The 23,937-nt window shown below is 36.4% G+C and overlaps 1 protein-coding gene and 1 long non-coding RNA gene across 2 annotated transcripts in view; one reads left to right on the top strand and one right to left on the bottom strand.

Moving 5' to 3' along the window:
- Positions 1-23,937, bottom strand: part of LOC148824048 (uncharacterized) — a 60,084-nt gene that overhangs the window by 2,926 nt on the left and 33,221 nt on the right. The window contains exons 5-7 of the long non-coding RNA XR_016093753.1: positions 12,025-12,154; positions 9,209-9,338; positions 198-328 (exon numbers count right to left, since the gene is read on the bottom strand). This is a non-coding gene — a long non-coding RNA (uncharacterized LOC148824048). The remainder of the gene's footprint in view (positions 1-197; positions 329-9,208; positions 9,339-12,024; positions 12,155-23,937) is intronic.
- Positions 9,106-22,269, top strand: LOC148824050 (myosin heavy chain, fast skeletal muscle-like). The gene is made up of 39 exons (XM_088927578.1): positions 9,106-9,321; positions 9,447-9,590; positions 9,703-9,859; positions 9,975-10,002; positions 10,095-10,209; positions 10,302-10,394; positions 10,487-10,550; positions 10,717-10,815; positions 10,904-11,007; positions 11,091-11,229; positions 11,418-11,536; positions 11,641-11,790; positions 12,077-12,247; positions 12,345-12,654; positions 12,767-12,834; positions 13,012-13,099; positions 13,213-13,330; positions 13,809-13,932; positions 14,637-14,773; positions 15,572-15,827; positions 16,105-16,347; positions 16,453-16,629; positions 16,710-16,855; positions 16,948-17,038; positions 17,129-17,518; positions 17,628-17,754; positions 17,856-17,974; positions 18,408-18,604; positions 18,695-18,878; positions 19,006-19,171; positions 19,401-19,525; positions 19,637-19,945; positions 20,029-20,232; positions 20,318-20,443; positions 20,618-20,788; positions 20,883-20,987; positions 21,099-21,194; positions 21,783-21,917; positions 22,142-22,269. The coding sequence occupies exons 1-39, from the start codon at positions 9,118-9,120 to the stop codon at positions 22,160-22,162; spliced, it is 5,820 nt and encodes a 1,939-aa protein (XP_088783704.1). The 5' UTR covers positions 9,106-9,117; the 3' UTR covers positions 22,163-22,269.

Raw genomic sequence — 23,937 nt, 5'->3', positions numbered from 1 at the left:
CACATATAATATATAATAATGTACTGTATTATACTGTATGTATACTTGCTAACACACAGCTAACAGGGAGATGGGTTTATTGTTACAAAAGCTAGATAATGGGTTAATAAACTACAAAAGCTAGATAATGGGTTAATAAACTAACAAATTAAAATAAATACACTATTTGAAAGAAACAGTTGTATCCACATTATTACCTTCTGACCTGAACTCATGCATTTCCAGAAGTGAGGAAAGGCTCCAAGAGACATCCAAGGAAAATTAGGTTCTTGCTGTAAGTGGCTTTGATACATCATTAGGTGGTGCTCTTCCTTCTGGACCCGAATTTCTAAAACCAACAAAACAGTAGTATAACATGGGATACTGCTCTGTAGAAGAATGACTTGGTCATTAAAGAACTGTTTATAAGAGTAGGGATATATTATACTACCGCAACCAATCAATTATTATTACTTTTTTAGTGCTTTAAAAAAAGTAGACCGTGTTTTGTATTTTTGATTTTTTTTTTCCCCAGCTAAGTGAGGAAATTAAACAATCTACATTACTTTGTCTTGTACAATGAAAAAGTTAGGATATTACAACATAAGTCGGTTAACCTATAGTACACATTATCCATCAGATCTAGGCTTCTGGACCCTGTTGCAACATAACAATGGATTAATACAATACAAATAATTTGTTGAGCGTTTCCCATATCCATACATTCTGGAATATAAAAAAATTCTTGCATATGTCTTTCAATTATAACAGCCTTGTGTGACACTTAGATTTACTCATGTACTAAAATATGAAAAGCTAAACATGCTCCACAATCCTGAGAATAAAATATAACATTAATTATGTGTATGACACAAACAGAAACAACTCCAACAGTTAAACACTAAAACTAACATAAAAATATACTACCAAGTTAAATCCAAATTACCACATTTCTCACAAATCATGCACTAAGTGAATTGTGTGGAAAACACTGCAACTTACTGTAACTGCAGAAAGCCATTACAAGCGCTCTGGTGTTGAATATAAATATGAAGGCTCTTCCTGCCGACACAGCAAATTCCTTAGTTATGTCTGGAATTACCACTGCAGCATAAGGCACCACTCAAAATTTTCTTTTTTGGTATGTGTTACACTTGTGATACCTGTTGCTAAAAATTGTAAGGAATTTGTCACCTTAAAAATTCCAGTTGGTTCAAACAATACATCTGGTTTGGTAATTTTCATTTGATACCGTTAAACCAGCAGAGAAATGGTGCAGTTCCACTGGTACATTCTGCTATAGAACATGCATTTGTAGACTGGACAACTACTGCACAGTATTTACTGAAAATTTCACAGATGCACAGGGCTGTTACCATTAATAATAATCATATTCAAAACTAAAGAAGGCTCCACAGCCGAAACGTTGTTTCCTTTCTTTTCTTTTCAGCATGGAATAAACCCGCTGCCTGTTCCGTATTCAACTGATGGCAACAGAAAAATGACCTTGTAAGCCCTCATACACCTCCAAAAAGGGAAACACTTATTTAATTATTAATTATTGGCAAGATTCAAGATATAAATAGAAAAAATTATATGATTTAGTACTTAAGTGACAAACTTCATTATTCCTTCAATTTACTGTTGGGTTTCCCAAAATACCGCTGCAGATCATAAAACAGGGCAAAACATGTTCAAACATACTACACCTAGTTACCACAAGAATTCGCAGACATTTCACATATCTTTTTGTAATACCTGCATAGTAATGTTTTCAGAAAGATCATTTTTAAACTTGTCTAGGTTGAGAATTATCACTTAGCCCCGTCAATGTTTTTGCAGCCTTGATTATTGTAACACTAAATGTAGCCTGGTGGCTTATTTCTTAAACAAGAAAGTTGAGTTGCTCCAGTGTCATACTGTATGTGCACTGACATAGATATTCTATACAATTCCTTACATTGGAGAAAGTATTGCATAAACTCAGCAGATCCACTTACTGGTTTCATATAGCACAGAATTCTTCCTTTCCTTTTTTGACAGTCTGAGCCCTCTGTAATTTTTCCTGTTGCATCTATTTGACACTACATTCGTGCATGGATATAAGACATGGGATACTGATGCTACATGAATCTTTCACTTAGAGAAAACATGACACAGACTCAGCAGAACTGTTACCAGCTTTCATATAGCACAGTGCTCTTCCATTCCTTTTCAACTCAGCCATTCCTTCATTTGTTCCTGATGCACCCTTTCTTTTTTCCTGTCATGTCTTGTTCATCTTTCTCAATCTTCTTATTCACATACTGTAGGTCAGATTTATCAATATGTGGATTCAATAGCTGTGAGCAGAAATATGTTTTCTTCATAGTTTATATGTCAAAGCAATCTCTGGGATCATTTTAAGAGCATATCTGGAAAGTACAATTAAATACACATTAAAGAGTGCAAATAAGATTCTATACTGTACATGTTATTAGATATATATTTTGTATATTGTGAAAGAAATCAAATTATGTTAATTTATTTTTTCAATTAGACAGACACTGAACTGTCATACTTGCTGCTCCTGGTTTGCAGTGAAGAGAGTAAGAGATGCACTGTTAATCCACTTCCACAGTTGGTTCAATTCCTTCTGTTAGGCATCTTAAATCAAGTCATGAACAGCTAAGACAGGTGAGATGAGTTCAAAGTTTACAGTGACACCATTCCAACATATTCTTTATGTAGTCTGATGTCTGTGCCATAGGTGTTTCAAGAAATATTTCAAAATATAAACTTCAATTTTCTAAACAGATTCTGCCCTGAGGCCTTAGTTTGATAAAATAAACATTAACTTCTCTGACTGTGGTAGTGAAAACATTTGGAGAGTAGGTATATTTGGAGAGTTTAACTGATTCAATCCATCTGAAATACACAAATGATACCAATGCGTGTAACCGTTATATATAGTAATAAATGGTGATGTTACCATAAAGCACTGTTATATAATCACAAAAATGCTGTTTGTATTATTAGCTATATCATCATACAGTACTTATTACAGTTTCCCTGAAGCCTCTAATAAGTTTACTAACAACACATTTTAATGTGTCCTTGGGTTTAGAATATTTGTAATTTTAAAGACAACAGATTACGATTCTTCAGAATTCCTTCTGAAACGATTCTGGGGATTGACAGCACTCTGTCCCCTTATAGTTTTTGTACATATTTCAGACATACAACTTTAGCAATTACAGCAACACACAGTGATTTATTATTGTTGTAATCTCATCTGTTGCTCTTTAAATTGTCCAGTTTTATCTAAAGAGATCTTACATGTATTTTTGTCTTAAGAATTGTGCCTAACGGCTGATAGGCGGAGTTACCCTATTTAAAATGAATATTTATAGTAATGATATTAAGCAGATACTAAGTTATTATAAGATTATGCTCAGCAACCTCTGTCCACAATTAAAATACTTGTCCACATTTAAATATTTATTCTAAGACACCAGCTTTTAGAATCAAGGGTGTTGCATTTGTCTAAACAATCCCTTTGATAGTTTAACCCGATGTAGTGTGGTAAGAAATATGTAAATCCTTAAAATCTTACCATAATTTAACTTGCACATGTACTGGTCCACAATTTTGTGCACTGTGTCAAAGACATGAGAATTATTAACTTAGAAAAAATATGACAAATACTCAGCAGATGTGCTGACAGGGATCATATAGCACTACCATCCTTCCTTTCCTTTTTTGACAGGGGCTCCCAGTCCCTCCTTCCTATATTTTTATCATACTTTTCTAGGCCTTGCGTTTGAGACTCGTGCTCAGTCTCTGTCCCTTCATTTGCATATTATTTAACATACAGTAACTTTACATTAGATTTACATTAAATAAATTATTGCTTGGTCCTAAAAGGCTGCCAATCACTAAAAACAAGAATGGAAAAAATATCTGGAAATATTTTAAAAATGTAATTTTTAAAATTGTAGATTAATTCTAAAATTTAAGATTAAATTCTACCATATGATGGGTATTGTAAGCATACATACTTGCTAGACCAGTGTAAATCCTTGTCTGTGTGACTAACTGTACTGCCTGAAAAGATAAAGAATTGCAATTGGGTTAAAGAAGGGTATTACTGTGGGACAAATGAATAATTAATCCCATATCATCACAAATGTATATGTAATGATTTTTAGTGAATAGAAATTAAACACTTTAATTTTTAAATCTAAAATCATGGGCAAGATAAATGGCTTCTGCAATACTTGAAATAATCATCATCAATTTCTTACTAATAATAGATTATGGTATATTTTGCAATATGTATCATTTTAGGGCAACTACATAGTAATTATATTATGTTTTATGAAGTAGTATAACTGAAAGTACAATGTGCCTGCATACATTACAACTGATATACAGTACAGTTTATATCTTAAGAGTGTGAGTGCTGCAAAAATCACCTCATTAAGTCATTAAGTGAGAGTGCTGATTTGGCATGGGAGATGAGAATATTTGAAGATCTGAAGTACTGAAAATAAAGAAAGAAAAGCACACTGCTTATTCTACTGCATGGGAAATTTCAGGACAGACAATCACTAGGAGTCCAATGTTCATTGACAGGACGGGATTAGATGAACATGCTAATAAAGGAGTGAAGTCCTCTGTAGTCGTGAACCAAGGTCTGAATGGTGTCAGAGTGGTCTAGGTTTGACAGTTCCTAGTTGCTACAAAATTTCAGTTTTAGTGACTGATGCTAACATTGATGGTAACATGACTGCACAGTGTTGACGAACAAAAGAATGGATGTTCCAGATAGAAAGAAAAGTGGTTGTCCAAACAACGCCACAAATGGATGAGATAGTGCTAGGGCCTGATGGTATGATTATGGAAAACAACAACAACGTGCTTAATTGTAACTGAATTCATCAATTCCCTGGTTGCCATACACAAACTTGTCTGTGGGCAGTTGCTGCCCGGGTTCTAAATCAGTTCACTTATCAGTTCTGACTGGATGGGACCCTCTTATCAGTATTTACCATTGCCTTGTAAAAGGGGTGCACACTCCCAACCATACCTGTACCGTAAGTGTATGCAGCTTTACATGTGGAAAGTGTTGGTCCTTGCACCTTACAGCCCCTTGAACTTGACACTGCTTGATCTCTACCATGCTGGGTTTGCTTCCATAGCTTTGGTATTAGTCACACTTGCAACCATTTAAAAATACATTCCTGTGGGATCTATACAGAAGCAGTGTGGAACAGTAAGTTAAGGTTCTGGGCTGGAAGGTTCTGGATTCAATGCCTGGGCATAAGGCTGCTCTTGTACCCTTAAAAAAACTGATTCAAATTGCTCAAGTAAATAGGTATGACGTAAACAGATAATTTTCTGGTCATAGGACAGTACATGCACGTCATTCATTTATTACAAAATTCAAATTCTAATTGTGAATTTATTCTTAATTGATTTCCTTGACAACTATATATTAGTTGACAATTATACTGAAATTGGTACATATAAAATAATGCGACTTTTTAAGAACTCTTGCACATTAATAAAATTCATTCCTTTATACACAATCCATTTTCTAACCACTTCATCTAATTCAGGGTAACAGGGCAGCCGAAGCCTATCCCAGGAAACAGCAAGCACAAGGCAGGATGCATCTATCCATTGAAGGGTACACACAGACACAAAGCCAGCTAACCTTCCAGTATATCTCTGTGGAAGGAAACTGGAGCACCCAGCAATAAAAACCACAAACACAGGAAGATCATTCTGTGCAAACTCCACACAGATAGCACCCCAGGTCCAGAATTAAAACCCAGAGCCCCAGTGCTGCAAGACAGAAAAGCTAAACACTGTGCACCATGCTGCCCATGTGATACAGCTTCTGATTTTACTTTTTTATGCTTTAGCTTTCTGTTTAATACAACATCATTAAATAAAGACAGAGATACTGTGTGTTTATTTACTTTAATTAATGTATGTGTCAAGTAATATAATCAGCACAAAAAGTGAAATACTGATAAGTGAAATATAGTTCTTAGTGTCTCCAATAAATGCATTAATCTATTTCACTTTTACTTTTGTGGATTCCCTATTTGTTTCAGCAAAAGCCATGAGACTAATTTTTCCAGTTCTAAATTCTATATTAATCGCACATTAATTCACATAATTTGTACATTATTCTCCTATGCACTGTGCATTCACTAATGTAGGAGAAAACATGAAGCACAGGCTTGGGGATCAGCTGACAGGTTCAAGATTGCTCAGCAGTTCTTCGTGTCCTTTTCTGACAGAGCTGACCAGATGACTGTCTCCCAGCCCCCTTACTCGTATTTTTTACCACATACCTTACTGTACATTACACTGAGACTGAATTCTATTTGTGGTTTCCAGTCAGAAATTATTTCAGCAATATATTTTGCACATTTACAGTACAAACTGAAATAGTAAATTAGAGGGCTGTTTAATTCAATTTCAGCAAGGACATTTTTTTCTTCACCACTGTAAAACACATTTTCAGTACATGTTAAATAAAATACCTTAATTATAGTTTTTTCATAAAGCACAAATAATAATGACAGCCTTCTCCACCAGGAGAGTAATAAAACAAGTTCAGTTTAGGAAAACAAGAAAAGTTCCCTATCCATCACTGCAGGCAATTTTTCCCTATTAAATATACAGTATATATAACATAAAAGAAAGTTACTTACATGCATTAGAATTTTATCAGTCATAAAATCATTTATAAATAAATTATAATTACTATCGACTTATACTTTTTAGGACTAGTGTTTCCAATAATGTTTTACCAGTTTTGGTAGTCAACAATATCATTAAATCTAAATTATGTACCATATAAAATTATAATTAGTAGTAAGAACTTTTAATTTCTAAAATCAGTGATCTATTTTGCAGCAAAACTAGGTATACTCAAAATTTGTATCTGTTTCCATAAAATGGCAAATACTAATAATACCAACCTATTACCTTAAGGTAGTCTAATAACTCATTTAAATAATAATAAATAATAATAATAATTATTATTATTATAACAACCCTTAAAAACAGTTCTTCTAGGCTATTAGGCTGTCCTTCAATGATTGATAAAGGGTTACAATTTACAATAATATTTATTAGATTTAAGTCTACACGGTTCCAAGCTACATGTTTCAAATCTACGGTAACAAACTTTTGGTCACATCTGTTAGTACTGTATTCTACAGGTACTGTACATGTATAGGATGACAGGTGAAAGGACATTATACAGAAATTGTGTAGAGAAAAAATGATATTTTTCTTCAAATAAAGTGTGCACAATTTTCTGTGTACAACTATACTGTTTTCCTTTTCCTTTCCTTGCATAATGTTAGTAACTTTTAATTAAAGTTTAATTAAAGACAAAGTTTTTTTTTCTGTCAATACATGAATTATTGTAGTCTGAATGTAGTAATTTATTAATTTGATTTTGACAGTTTTTCATTTCTTTCTGGGCAATTAAATATTTAAAGAAATTCTGCCTACATTTTGTGACTACAAGTTGCTTCCGTATTTTAAGCACAAAATTGCACATGGAATACTTGCTTTACCTGAACTATAAAAGAAGAGATTTCAATATGACCACATGAAAAACTGACACCACTATTTACATGCTGAATAGAAAATGATAATGTGGCTGTATTGGGAACTGATCAGGACTACATGACCAAATATAGCAGGGCCCCTTTTGCTTGGCTGGCAAAACGATCTCAATAAAAGCAGCTCCAGGACGCCTCCTCCAGCACTGAGAAGCCTGCCAAGTTCCAACTAGTGGTAAGCCGTTACTTAAGTTTTTTTATTTTGTTATTGGATCAGTTAATTTAGAACTGATTGTTCACTATTAACAATACCCAGAAAACTCACATTTAAATTTTTAAACTAGTACAAACAAAAGTTCAGTTCCTATAAATGGACACTTCTCCCTACAAACCACAACACATCAAAATAAGTTTTAAATTATTAAGGTTTCCTCAAAACAAATTACCTGATAATTGCTTCATAATGGGTTGTAATATTTTACACATTTCTTGAGATTTAATGCTATCAATATAAATATTGAATGAAGAATAGTCCAACTATAGGCCAACAGTCCAGACATATTCAGTTTCAACAAAAAAACAATATATGTTTGCTTTGCAGTGCTGCGGAGTATTCAATATTCAGCTTCCTGGGGTTGGTGTTAAAGAGGTAAGAAATCAGCAGTAAGTATGTGAATGAATAAGAAAGTGCTATAAGAGCACACACAGGTAAAATTATGATGTGTAAAATATTAGTCAAAAGTAACATCTGAGCTCCCAGATGTCCAGTAACACTGGGATCATTCTTTAGTCTTTTAGTTTTGTTCTGATAAGAAACAATAAATGTATTCAGTTGTCCAGGTTCTATTGTGCTACTTACTGTTACAACATCTTGTATAGTTAAGCTCTGCCTCTGTTAATTATTAGATTGAATTTGTGCAGATGCAAATTACAGTTTGTCAGACTGTTTCCAAAAGAAGTTAATCACTTTTCTTGCAGAACCAAGGGGTTTGTACACCCACTTTTCAGAATTTAAGAAAATTAGATTTCTGAAATTGCAGTAAACTGTGAATAATGTACCAAAACAACTTTATGGAAAATGTATTACCTTTGTAGGTAGTAAGCAAGCTGAATCTGATACTAAGAATGTAATAACAGAAGACTGTCGAAGAAGGTCTTCTGAGGAATATTTCTTTTTCTACAGTTTATAATTTTCAAAGACACTCATATACAAGTACACTAAGTGTTCATTTGGACTGGGAGATTGAAAGGCCTCAATAGCTTATTTAAAAATGTATTTTGTAACTTTGGAAATCTGGTTAAAAAGTAAAAGTAGCAAAGATATTGGTAGTGCTCTTATGAAGCTTTACCCTTTTTTAGAAGATTAAAGTAACAATGGTCATAGGAAACTACTGGCTATTCTTTAGAATTGTGCAGGAATAAATACTTATGTTGTTTTCAAAAGGTTATAAAGCAGAATCTTGTCACTCGGAAGTAAACAAGACAGTTTTAGTCATGGAGTACTTGACAAAGAGAAGAATGTTGTACGAATCAATCTGTATCATTACAGTAAGCCGCCACCATGAGTACCGACGCGGAGATGGCTGTATTTGGCCCAGCCGCCATTTACCTCAGGAAGCCTGAGAAGGAGAGAATTGAGGCCCAAAACAAACCTTTTGATGCCAAAACCGCTTGCTTCGTTATCGATACCAAGGACCTGTACGTCAAAGGTGTTATCCAGAGCAAGGAAGGGGGCAAAGCCACCGTCAAAACTGAGGCTGGACAAGTAAGTACTGTAGCATCCTGCAAAAGCAAACAGTTATTTTTATATTTATTATATATATGCATTTTATTATAAATATATGTATTTTGTTATACCTAGAGCGGTCTATTTGTTATTTAATTTTTCAGACTGTAACAGTGAAGGAAGATGAAGTGTTCCCCATGAATCCTCCCAAGTTCGATAAAATTGAGGACATGGCGATGATGACCCACCTGAACGAGCCCTCTGTGCTGTATAACCTCAAAGAGCGTTACGCAGCCTGGATGATTTACGTAAGTGATTCATTGAAGCCTAGAAAATTGTACTTTTAAAGAAAGAACAAGTAACAACAATTACAATGTGACCCTTCTATTAGTAAACCGTTTTTACTCATTTCAATTTCAGACCTACTCTGGGCTGTTTTGTGCGACTGTGAACCCCTACAAGTGGCTCCCAGTGTACAATGCAGAGGTGGTCGCAGCCTACAGAGGCAAAAAGCGTATGGAGGCTCCGCCACACATCTTCTCTGTCTCTGATAACGCCTATCAGAACATGCTCACTGGTGAGGGAATCTATGCCAAATACAAAGTTAAAATTTGTAATTTAGACAGCAATACTATGAAATGTATCTAATTAAAAGCTACATATTAACTAATACTCTCATATCATATCAACAGATCGTGAGAACCAGTCTGTTCTGATTACGTGAGTATGAATCCTGTTTTTGACTTTGATTTTCACAATCTTAAAAAATATCAAACACAAAGTTTCAAACTTATTTCTTATTTAACCCTTAGTGGAGAATCCGGTGCTGGAAAGACTGTGAACACGAAACGTGTCATCCAGTACTTTGCTACAATTGCAGCAATTGGGGACAAGAAGAAAGAGGCTCCAGCCGCTGGCAAAATGCAGGTTAGAAAATATTGTATTTTTTACAAGCTCCATATGAATCAGTTTGAATCATTCTGAATCAGTTTCATTGATGATTTAAATGTCTCCTATAGGGAACCCTGGAAGATCAAATCATTTCAGCCAACCCTCTGCTGGAGGCTTTTGGAAATGCCAAGACAGTGAGGAATGACAACTCCTCTCGCTTTGTGAGTTCAAAACTCAATTTTCTCCCAAGCAGATCACATTTTTAAAAATGTTGTCATTTGAGTGTAATTCTGAATATGTTGATTCTAAACAGGGTAAATTCATCAGAATTCACTTTGGAACTTCAGGAAAACTGTCTTCTGCTGATATTGAGACTTGTGAGTTGTTTTTCATGTTTACACACTTCTGAAATTCTCCCTCACATGCTGTTATTGTGACCTGTAGTTATATTCTATTTTTGCACCTCTTTAATTTTGCAAGCTTTTTAATTTTTGTGGATAATATAATGAAAGCTGACCTGCAATAAAAAAAACCTTTTCACAGATTTGCTGGAGAAGTCCAGAGTAACATTCCAGTTGTCAGATGAAAGGAGCTACCATATCTTTTACCAGATCATGACCAACCACAAACCAGAGCTTATTGGTAAGACAGCTATTGTATTTCATTAATTTAAAAGGCTCATGTATGTGTGCACAATGGGTTATTAAATCCTTCATTTGTTTCATTCCAGAAATGCTCCTTATCACCACCAACCCCTATGACTTCCCCATGATCAGCCAGGGTCAGATCACTGTGGCCAGCATCGATGACAAGGAGGAGCTGGTTGCCACAGATGTACGTTCTCTTAATTAACTGAATTATTTTAAGTATGTATTTATTTTCCTTGTTACTAATAAGACCTATCTCTAATCACACAGACAGCCATTGATATCCTGGGCTTCACTCCTGAGGAGAAAATTGGCATCTACAAGCTGACTGGCGCTGTGATGCACTATGGTAACATGAAGTTCAAGCAGAAGCAACGTGAGGAGCAGGCTGAGCCTGATGGCACTGAGGGTAAATTTAATTTTTATTTTTCTTCCTTGCCTTATGCACAAATCCACAGGTAACATATAAGCCTTTAAAATGTTGACAAGTCACATGTTAAAAGGATTACCACCAGTTATTTTTATTCCTCAAGTAACATACCAAATATCTATTATTCATTTTATGAACATTACTTAAATTGCCCTTCTTTTTATCAGTGGCTGACAAGGTGGCTTACCTTTTGGGCCTGAACTCAGCTGACCTGCTCAAAGCCCTCTGCTATCCCAGAGTGAAAGTCGGGAATGAATTTGTCACCAAGGGGCAGACTGTTCCACAGGTAACACATTTAGCCATCTTCTGCCAAATATTAATATTATGAATCATGTTTTTTATTATATATTCATTATCATATTGATTTTTTACAACTGATTCCTTTACCAGGTCAACAATTCAGTTGGTGCCCTGGCTAAGTCTGTCTATGAGAAGATGTTCTTGTGGATGGTTATCCGCATTAACCAGATGTTGGACACTAAGCAGCCAAGACAGTTCTTCATTGGTGTCCTGGATATTGCAGGATTTGAGATCTTTGATGTGAGTAATATTTCCTAATGCATATTGTTGTACTTAAAAAAACAATCATATATTTATGCGAATTCTTCCATCTACACTTTATTGTAGCTTTTCTTTACAGAATTTTTTAAGAACAGTTATCTAAATCTTGAAAATTCATGTTTAGCACCATTACTGGCTACAAAAGATGAAATTGCAAATCTATATATGATATATACTAATAATTGATCAATACTTCTTGGATACAGTACTTACCATGTATGTATGACACCTGATGTTTTAAGCATTGTTGTATTTATCCGCACAGTTTAACAGCTTGGAACAGCTGTGCATCAACTTCACCAATGAGAAGCTGCAGCAGTTCTTCAACCACCACATGTTTGTACTGGAACAAGAAGAGTACAAGAAAGAGGGAATTGACTGGGAGTTCATTGACTTCGGCATGGACTTGGCTGCCTGCATTGAGCTCATTGAGAAGGTTGGTAAACTACCTGGTCTTTTTAAGAAATGCAAGGTTAGTTCTACACCAAATTCTCAATTCAAGGCCCTCAAACTCTTCACTTTTTATCTAACAGCCAATGGGCATCTTCTCCATCCTTGAAGAGGAGTGCATGTTCCCCAAAGCCTCAGACACCTCCTTCAAGAACAAGCTCTACGACCAGCATCTTGGCAAGACCAACTGCTTCCAGAAGCCCAAGCCTGCCAAAGGCAAGGCTGAGGCCCACTTCTCCCTGGTGCACTACGCAGGCACAGTGGACTACAACGTCAGTGGCTGGCTGGACAAGAACAAGGACCCCCTGAATGAGTCTGTTGTGCAGCTGTACCAGAAATCCTCTGTCAAACTGCTGGCTTTGCTCTATGCCAGCTTTGCCTCTGCAGAAGCTGGTATGATTTTATTTTTAAAAATGTATTTTTCTTAAAAACAATGAAAACTTTTAAAGGGGCACAATTGTATTTCTATGAAATCTAATCTTTTTAACATGTAATTTTTCTAAAGAGTCTGGTGGAAAGAAGGGAGGCAAGAAGAAGGGTGGTTCTTTCCAGACTGTGTCTGCTCTCTTCAGGGTAAGGTATTTTTAAGGAAACATATACTTTAAGTATTTGATGATGCATGAATATGATACATGAATCAGTTAAAACAGGAGTTTCCCTTAAATTTTGAAAAATGTATATTTTTAATTTAAAGGAACCTTCTTAAAATATATTGCACTCCTTTAAATTGTACTAATTATCACTGTGCAGGAGAACTTGGGCAAGCTGATGACCAACTTAAGAAGCACCCATCCTCACTTTGTGCGTTGCCTGATTCCAAATGAATCTAAGACACCAGGTACTGTGAATGTATACTTTCAAATGAATACCAGTATTTAAGTAACTTGATGTTTTTCAATATATCTTTTAAACTAAGAGTTAGTTACAGTTACTAATTCATTTTCATTCTAGGTCTTATGGAGAACTTCCTGGTTATCCACCAGCTGAGGTGTAACGGTGTGCTGGAAGGTATCAGAATTTGCAGAAAGGGATTCCCAAGCAGAATCCTGTATGGAGACTTCAAGCAAAGGTATCTTAAATCAAATCTCAGAGGTTCAAACATAGGAACAATAATGCTGCAATGTACCAGTGAACTCCAGTCAAGTGCATTTTTGTGTAACTAAGTCTACTCTTATTTCAAGTTCTCTTTGCATAATTTTACCTTTCGTGCAGCACAATGGAAACAACATTGAAAGAATCACTATCATGAAAAATGCACCAGTAGCAACAAAGTGCTCCCTGCCAATGTGAAGTTCAAAGTACCTTTTTTTCCTTAATTTAAAAAAAAATAAAAAATCGACCTTCTGACAAGTGAAATTAAAATGCAATCCCTATCAAAGCACATGCGTAAGATTTAGATTTATCTAAATATATAAAACTTATGTTTTAAGAAGGTACATACATGTGACTTCCAGTTAAGACAGCTGAACAGAATTCTGCTGAAAATATATACATCTATGTCTAGTATATACACATTCACAATAATTCAAATATTTGTTTTCTTTCAGATACAAAGTATTGAATGCCAGTGCAATCCCAGAGGGGCAATTCATTGACAGCAAGAAAGCCTGTGAAAAGCTCTTAGGATCAATTGACATCGACCACACCCAATATAAATTTGGCCATACCAAGGTAGGCTTTCAACAATGCAAATAACACAAGGAGAAGGAACCAAAGAAGGTACCTACAGTAGACAGTGAAATCAGAGCCACAAAGCTACATATGTGATTCATGTAAGAAATGTAAAAGGAGAAGACAGAACATATATTTATATCCATACTTGTACATGCATTTTCAATAGATGCTAAGTTCAATATAGGTTTACAAATAGCAGGAACCTAGTCTGACACAAGGCAGGAAATTAGTCCCTACATGAGACACTAGTCCATCACAGTTTACACAGAAACACATGCCCACACATGCATACTGGGACTCCAATTAACCCAAGAAACTAGAGCACTCACAGCCAGAACCAAACCCAGGAACTAAGATCTGTGAAACAACAAAGACATCACCTTGCAACCTTCATATACCTATATAAGTAACTAATAATTTTATATAGTATTGGTATCCTTCTCACACAGATGTAACCAAATATCTCATATACACTAGCTCCAAAGCCAAATCATTGAGTACTGTCATACTGTATTAAAATAAGTGGCTTTGTTACTGAGCATTATTGCATTTGTGTTGAAAGTTGGAATTCATAAAATAGACAATGTGATTCAATATAGTGGGTCTCCTTGGGATTATATCTTTGAGAAACATATTACAATACATATTGTGTTTATTTTATTGATGTCCTACCTACCACACAATTTCCTCTTCAACCACAGGTATTCTTCAAAGCCGGTCTGCTGGGTACCCTTGAGGAGATGAGAGATGAAAAACTGGCTACCCTCATCACTTGTACTCAGGCTCTCTGCCGTGGCTACCTCATGAGAAAAGAATTTGTGAAGATGATGGAAAGGAGGTAATAATTAGCCACATAAAAGGCATTAATGGGCTCACAATTGAGAAATCTATATTGAAAAATAATAATCATAGTTAACAGACTTATTTAATATAAGGAACAAGTAATAGGTTTATTCCATGCTAAAAAGAGAAGAAAGAAAACACAACGTTTCAGCCGTGGAGCCTTCTTCAGGTGTGACACAGCTACCCACTTTATTTAATATAATCTGTGATAGGAGCTTTACCAAATTCTAGCCTGCTCATTAGATTCAGAAGCTGAGAAAAGTATGGTGACTGAGGACACAGCTGAAAGACATGCCATTCTTTGGATGAGATGTTTGTAGGTATAGGAGTATTAGCCCTGGAATCTTGGCCAAATTATATTCTGAATTTTCACAATCTGCACTTCTTAAAACTTCCTTTGAATTCAACTGACAAAATACTTCTTACTTACTTCTCCACTGATATGATGTGTGGTGAGGAAGCATATCAGCAGCTGCACTACACTTCAGTGATGGATGAAATGGGCTCTTTTCAACAGTATCAAAATGCTGGATCGAACTTTGGCCTATCAAATTTGATCTATAGGAAAATATGAAATTCCAGAGCAAATGTGAAATTCCAGAGCAAATGTGAAATATGAAATTCCGGAGAGGTATGGACAGTACTTCAGAGAAGAATATTTAGTAGTTGTTTCACAATGCACTACACTTAATGAGATAGTACAAATCATCCATACTCTTCACTTTTTCTGACATATCTGGCCGATGTAAAAAACCATTGTGGATTTTATGAAATTCTCTTTTCTTTTGTACAGAGAGTCCATTTACAGCATCCAATACAACATCCGCTCATTCATGAATGTGAAACACTGGCCATGGATGAAGCTATACTTCAAGATCAAGCCTCTTCTGAAGAGTGCAGAGGCTGAGAAGGAGATGGCCAACATGAAGGAAGAGTTTGCCAAGTGCAAGGAAGACCTGGCAAAGGCAGAAGCCAAGAAAAAGGAGCTTGAGGAGAAAATGGTTTCTCTGCTGCAGGAGAAGAATGACCTGCAGTTACAAGTGCAGTCTGTACGCACTACCTTTCCATTTTATAATATTAAATCTTAATGTGCATCTATTCCTAAAAAAACACTTATTTTATATTTTACATGTACATCTTGTCAATATAAGTTGAGATTTTGTAACTTAATTCAATTAATTATCAACAAGAAATGGAGAGTCTCTCAGATGGTGAAGAAAGGTGTGAGTGGCTGATCAAAATTAATTGATCATATGAAATAATAATCATTTTCCTATCCTGATTCTCTCTGGTTCAGTTGTTACCAACTATACAATCTCTTTCCAGGAATCTGAAAATCTCTCTGATGCTGAAGAAAGGTGTGAAGGACTCATCAAAAATAAAATACAACTTGAGGCCAAAGTGAAAGAGATATCAGAGAGACTGGAGGATGAAGAGGAAATGAATGCTGAGCTGACAGCCAAGAAGAGGAAACTGGAGGATGAGTGCTCTGAGCTCAAGAAAGACATTGATGACTTAGAACTCACCTTGGCCAAAGTGGAGAAGGAGAAACATGCCACAGAAAATAAGGTTTGCTTTCAAACTGTCTAAAATATCTAACTACTCATAAAAAAGTCAGCATAATGGCATGCTAAAACATTTAACTCCCCCCCTCTGTTTTTCACCTAAAACTAGGTTAAAAACTTGACAGAAGAGATGGCCAGTCAGGATGAAAGCGTTGCTAAGCTAACCAAGGAGAAGAAAGCTCTCCAAGAGGCTCATCAACAGACCCTTGATGATCTGCAAGCAGAGGAAGACAAAGTCAACACTCTGTCTAAAGCCAAGACAAAGCTTGAACAGCAAGTGGATGATGTAAGTGACATATCCTAATAAAAACTATCCATATATTCAGACAGCTTGAACTAAAGTTAATAGTTTGTCAAAAATTCTAGCTTGAAGGTTCACTGGAACAAGAAAAGAAACTCCGAATGGACCTGGAGAGAGCCAAGAGGAAGCTGGAGGGTGATCTGAAACTCTCTCAAGAAACTGTCATGGATCTGGAAAATGACAAGCAGCAATCAGAGGAGAAGATCAAGAAGTAAGACTTTGTCAAAGTATATTAAATATATTTTAAATTTGAAGATGCTTTTAATATACAAACTTACTGGAAATATCCTTTGTACTTCACAGGAAGGACTTTGAAATAAGCCAGTTCCTCAGCAAAATTGAGGATGAACAAGCTCTGGGTGCCCAACTGCAGAAGAAGATTAAGGAGCTCCAGGTACTACAAAAGATGATTAATTTGAGATAATCTGATCTGTTTAATCTCAACTTCAACCTGGATTTTTTCATATTATTCCATATTCCATAGGCTCGTATTGAAGAGCTTGAAGAGGAAATTGAGGCTGAACGTGCTGCTCGGGCCAAGGTTGAGAAGCAGAGGTCTGACCTCTCCAGGGAACTTGAGGAGATCAGTGAAAGACTTGAAGAAGCTGGAGGAGCAACTTCTGCCCAGATTGAGATGAACAAGAAACGTGAAGCTGAGTTCCAAAAGCTCCGCCGTGACCTTGAAGAGGCCACTCTGCAGCATGAAGCCACTGCAGCAGCTCTCCGCAAGAAGCAGGCTGACAGTGTGGCAGAATTAGGGGAGCAGATTGACAACCTGCAGAGAGTCAAACAGAAGCTGGAGAAGGAGAAGAGCGAGTACAAAATGGAAATTGATGACCTCTCCAGCAACATGGAGTCTGTTGCTAAGGCTAAGGTAAATATTGTTGCCAAATAAATATGGCAATATGGCAATAATAAAAATTGTAAATAAACAATTTTGTTTATTTCTTTAATATGACATGTAATCTTCTTCTCCTTGAAAGGCTAATCTGGAGAAGATGTGCCGTACTCTGGAGGACCAACTCAGTGAACTGAAGAGCAAGACTGATGAGAACCTGCGCCAAATTAATGACCTCACTGCTCAGAAGGCACGTCTACAGACTGAGAATGGTATGGGTTTGTATTTTACTTCAATCAAGATGAGAACTATGATGAAACTAAAGCTCATCAAAAGCAGTGATTAACTTCAAACACAACTCTTTAAAATACAGGTGAATTTGGTCGCCAGATGGAAGAGAAAGAGTCTTTGATCTCCCAGCTCACAAGAGGCAAGCAGGCTTTCACTCAGCAAATCGAAGAGCTGAAGAGGCAGTTGGAGGAAGAAATTAAAGTAATTTAATTGATATTTTTCAGAATTGTACTTCTTCTCATACAGAATAAATTTAAAATGAAATGATTAATGATTTTAAATATTAACAGTTAAAAACCTATTCCATTTTTTTTCCATTTATAAAACTATATCATGATCCTTCAATTAAAGTTTTAAATATTTATCTAAACTGCAGTGGTGGCATACAGAACAAGGATGATCAACATAACATAAATTTGAGCTTTGTGCTGTTAAAATAATCTATGAGAAAATAATCTCTATAGCATTTATTTTGCTCAAAAGAAATTACGCTAAATTTAATTCAGTTAATAGCTGTGCTAAAATCACATTTGAAATAAAACTGGACTGTTAGAAGTATCAGACATATATAACAGAATAAAATAAAACAAATGGTTGAAGACTATTTATTTTCTCTTTACAATACCCTTTCAAGGCCAAGAACGCCCTGGCTCATGGTCTCCAGTCCGCCCGCCATGACTGCGACCTTCTCCGGGAGCAATTTGAGGAGGAGCAGGAGGCCAAGGCTGAGCTGCAGCGCTCAATGTCCAAGGCCAACAGTGAAGTGGCTCAGTGGAGGACAAAATACGAGACTGACGCCATCCAGCGCACTGAGGAGCTTGAGGAGGCCAAGTAACTACATTATTTCTACTGTTAAACTGTGTGCTTTACTGTGAAATCTAAAATGATTGAACAAATTCTAACAATCATCACTTTCCACAGGAAAAAGCTTGCCCAGCGGCTCCAAGATGCTGAGGAACAAATTGAGGCTGTGAACTCCAAGTGTGCCTCTCTGGAAAAGACCAAGCAGAGACTTCAGGGTGAAGTGGAGGACCTCATGATTGATGTGGAGAGAGCAAATGCCCAGGCTGCTAACCTTGACAAGAAGCAGAGAAACTTTGACAAGGTGAAGAAGCAATTCATATAGAAGTGCAAAAAACAGTTCAATAAGTTTGAAATAAGACACCTCAATCCTCATGAGTAAGTGTCTGATATACTACTGTATTTCATATTTCCGCAATTCTTTTATTCAGGTACTGGCAGAATGGAAGCAGAAGTTTGAGGAAGGCCAGGCTGAGCTGGAAGCTGCTCAGAAAGAGGCTCGCTCTCTCAGCACTGAGGTCTTCAAGATGAAGAACTCCTATGAAGAGGCTCTGGACCATCTTGAGACCCTCAAACGGGAAAACAAGAACTTGCAGCGTAAGTACCAGCAACCAGCTTTATTTGTGGCAAATAAAATTTTGAAGATTTCATTTGTGAGATTTGATCTGGACTACAGTTATGATGTTTCAAATATATGATCTTCACAAGAGCTACATCTTCATGATATATTACAGAGATAATAGTCAGCATACTTGTCAAAAATTATATTCGAAAGACATTGTCTACATATGCACAGAATGGAACAAGGTTATTGTTTTTATTATAGAGGAGATCTCAGACCTCACTGAACAGATTGGTGAGAGTGGAAAGAGCATTCATGAGCTGGAGAAGGCAAAGAAACAGGTGGAGACAGAGAAAACTGAAATTCAGACTGCACTGGAGGAAGCCGAGGTAGAGAATATTTTTTAAAATGGAAAATTTCTTTGATACTAATTTTGCAAACATTTTACACATCATATTTATGAATTAGAGCTGATTTCCAATTTAAATTTTAATCTGCAGGCCTCCCTGGAACATGAGGAGTCCAAGATCCTTCGTGTCCAGTTGGAGCTGAGCCAAATTAAGTCTGAAGTGGACAGAAAGGTCGCTGAGAAGGACGAGGAAATTGATCAACTGAAGAGAAATAGCCAGAGAATTGTGGACACCATGCAGAGCACTCTTGATGCAGAGGTTAGAAGCAGAAATGATGCCTTGAGAATTAAGAAGAAGATGGAGGGAGATCTCAATGAGATGGAAATTCAGCTGAGCCACGCCAACCGCCAGGCTGCTGAAGCCCAGAAACAACTGAGGAATGTCCAAGGACAGCTCAAGGTATGGAGTTGCTATCAAGTATCAGTGTCAATTACAAAGGTGATATTCAAGGTACAGCATATTAAAATACATATTTTAATCAGGATGCCCAGCTGCACCTGGATGATGCCCTTAGAGGACAGGAGGACATGAAGGAACAGGTTGCCATTGTAGAACGCAGGAGCAACCTGATGCAGGCTGAGCTGGAGGAAATGAGGGCTGCCCTGGAACAGACTGAGAGAGGCCGCAAAGTGGCTGAGCAGGAACTGGTTGATGCCAGTGAGCGTGTGCAGCTGCTGCACTCCCAGGTTGATAGAACATTCTCAAACTTGATCAACTCTCTAAAGTGAGATTTCTTTCAAATTTGAACTAAAACCCTTTAAAATTTTCCAGAACACCAGCTTGATCAACACCAAGAAGAAGCTTGAGAGTGATATCGCTCAGCTGCAAAGTGAAGTTGATGACACCATCCAGGAAGCAAGAAATGCTGAAGAGAAGGCCAAGAAAGCTATCACTGATGTAAGCAATGCTGCATCACATTATTTTCATGTGCTTTTAAATTTTGAAAAATTCACTGTATTTTTATTTATCATAAAAATGTAGGCTGAAAGAAGATAAAGGTGATTTCTAAATGTTTCTTAACATTACTAATTTGATCAATTAAATCAGCATATTCTTCCTCTATAATTCTAGGCTGCCATGATGGCAGAGGAGCTGAAGAAGGAGCAGGACACCAGCGCTCACCTGGAGAGAATGAAGAAGAACCTGGAGGTCACAGTGAAGGACCTGCAGCACCGTCTGGATGAGGCTGAGCAGCTGGCAATGAAGGGTGGAAAGAAACAGCTCCAGAAGCTGGAAACCAGGGTAAGTGCACAAACATAGCAACCACTTTTATTTAAGGTCACACAACTGAAAATTGAAAACTAAGAATTATTGTATAACTTACAATATTTTCTAGGTCCGCGAGCTGGAGAATGAGCTGGAGGCAGAACAAAGACGTGGAGTCGAAGCCGTTAAAGGTGTCCGCAAATATGAGAGACGAGTCAAGGAGCTCACTTACCAGGTACTGTTTGTAATTATATTAATTAATATTATTTAAGCTACCAGGTCATTAATTTTAAGAAATACTTAATATTAATGTATGATTTATATTATTATTCATCACCCTTGCTAGGCTGAGGAGGACAAGAAGAATGTGAACAGACTCCAGGATCTGGTGGACAAACTTCAACTGAAAGTGAAGGCTTACAAGAGGCAGGCTGAGGAAGCTGTAAGTTAATCATTAATTTTGAAATAGTCATAGCATTTACCACTAAGTACAATTGGGGTTGCGATAAGTTAAATATTAGTATATTAAAATTATAACTTGTTGCACTTGTTTTCACTTACAGTAGCACTTAGACTTAGCTGGGTTTACTCAAACAGATTTCTTTTCTTTGACCAGAATTCTAAAGAATAACATAGTCCTTGTTAGCAATATTTTTACCGAACAACAACTACAATCTTGGCCTTTCAAACCAGTAAAAACGGATCTAGTTGGCTGTTTTTGTTAAGTTGCTATGTCCAAAATCCCTCATTGGATCCTGTCATGTCTTGACATTATTCAACTGAGGCCTTCTACTGCTCAGAATTATGGTGCCTAGATGGGGATTGCATACTGTATATAACAATCCCCTTAGTGCCCTAAGAAATACAGTACCTTAGTGCATGGTACTTCTATCTAAATGTTACTAGTGTCATAAGGTGGTAGTACTGACGGCGAGGGGAGTGGAACATTTCCAAAACATTTCGGATCTGGTTCCCAAAAAGCACTGGAATAATATCAGATATCAATTTGCCAATTTGCTTTTCCTTACAGGAGGAACAGGCTAATTCTCACCTTGCCAAGTTCAGGAAGGTGCAGCATGAACTGGAAGAATCTGAGGAGCGTGCTGACATCGCTGAATCCCAGGTCAACAAGCTGAGAGCCAAGAGCCGTGACATGGGCTCTAAGGTACTGTATACTGAATCTTAATATTTTCAGATTGCTTTTCAGATTGCTTTCGATTATCAGCTTTGTAGCATAGACTCAAATTAAATTTGCTGCATGATTCTTTGGCTGCATTTTCATTGAAACAGAATTTAAACCTACTGTATGTTTTATTACCTACTGTACAGTATGTCTTTATCTTTACTGTAATTAACCACTACTGTTTTGTTTTGTCTTTATAACAATAGGGCAAAGATTCCGAGGAGTAGAACCACCACAGCGATTTCTTCCTCGTCTGAAACTCATAAAATATGAATTTCAGTTTGTAACAACTCTTTTGTGTCTGTTTTTGTGAATAAATATGCAGATTATCTAGTACTTATTATCTGTGCTTTTCTTCTCAATCACACTCTTCTTCTCTGTTCAATCATACACTGAGAGTGACAAAAATCTTACATGCAAGATGCTTTTTTCTTAAAAACTACTAGTGTTTAAAAAGTTGTTTTATTATAAGACAAGAAACACACAACACTAGACTTTATGGTCACTAATATGTAGTGTCATGCACATACAGTAACTATAGTCCTGTATCTACTAACTCTGGGGCCAATGCACAACATAACAGTGTGTTGCTGAGGGATACAAAATATGAGGGTACTCTTCAAAGTTAGTACTCTCATTTTAATCACATTTAAATCTTTCCAGCTCTCCGATAATCATATAAATAAAACATGCATAAGCTCTGTTGTACTGTAAATAAGTTACAAAATGAAAACTGACAGCACGCATACTGTGATTGACATCCCATCATGTTCCATTTCAAATTTACTTCCACACTCCACTCTATAGGTCTTAGATCTCTACTTACTGTATCTGTGATCCTGCAAAACCACCGGGCCTTTTTGTCTTTTTGAATCTGGAAAGTTACTCAATGTAACAAAATTAGTACTCTTTTCAGGTCAGGTAAATATACTATTTAAAGCAATCAATAAGTCCATCAGCAATCTGAGCATTGGATCAATGTTAAGTTGTTTAGAATGCACTCCTTAGTTTTCATCTGAGTCAAAAGCTTACTAATGGAAACAGAGTTCAATATTTAATATCCATACACCTAACTGTTAAGTTGTGTCATGCAACTAGCCACTGACTTGAAATAAATAAATTCTTGCAGATTACTTGTTCCTAAATGTTTCTGTTTAAAACTACATTGCCAAAGCTGTGAAGTACTGCACCTCAGAAAATCTTTAATATGTATGGGACTATTAAGAAAATACAAAGCCCTTGTCTGAATGCAAAGGACAACAAAAACTTGAGATGGGAGTGCGTCACCAGATGCACTACATTAGATTGCTTACATATTAACTAGAAAGTCACAATGGAAAATACAACTTTCTACTAATCATTGAAAAGGCTTTGAAATTTAGTTTTTGTCAAGATTTAAGCAGAAAATATCATATATCAGGCAATGCACACCTTACCAAGTTGTACTGTACATATTACTTAGAAAATGAAGCATCTGGTTACCACCACACGTTAGCAAACTCTGAATCAGAGGAACTGCCACCAATGGTGTCTCCTCTCCGTTTATTTGTTTTTTAACATTTACAATATTTAGAAGAAGAAAATATAAACAGTTAATCAAACATATTTCAGTTGGAAGTACTATAAATTTATAGATCAGACAACACACACACCCTCATACACTGTACACTTTTCCTAGTAAAACAGTCATACTTTGTAGCCAGCAAACACCTTCATCGCTAAAAGGAATGCTCAAATCTACAGTATTGTTGAAAATCCACAGATCTTTTTTGTTCCTTTCTGTCATAGTAAAGGAAACTGATACTCAGATTTCATATCATTGCTTATTTAGCATAGCGCAATTATTGGCAGTCCAGAAAGCATGCTCAGAGTCTGCGAGCGGCAGGGATGGTATCTCGGCAGAGGCAGAGAGAGCAGCACACATTACACATAGAAAAAAGGGAAGGGATCCTGTGAGGGACACACCATGTTCTGCAAAGCAGAGGGTTAACACGGTGGCTCA

Source organism: Atractosteus spatula, chromosome 11, assembly GCF_055471065.1.
Source record: "Atractosteus spatula isolate fAtrSpa1 chromosome 11, fAtrSpa1.hap1, whole genome shotgun sequence".
Lineage (NCBI taxonomy): Eukaryota > Metazoa > Chordata > Actinopteri > Semionotiformes > Lepisosteidae > Atractosteus > Atractosteus spatula.
This window is presented reverse-complemented; position numbering and strand designations above follow the sequence as displayed.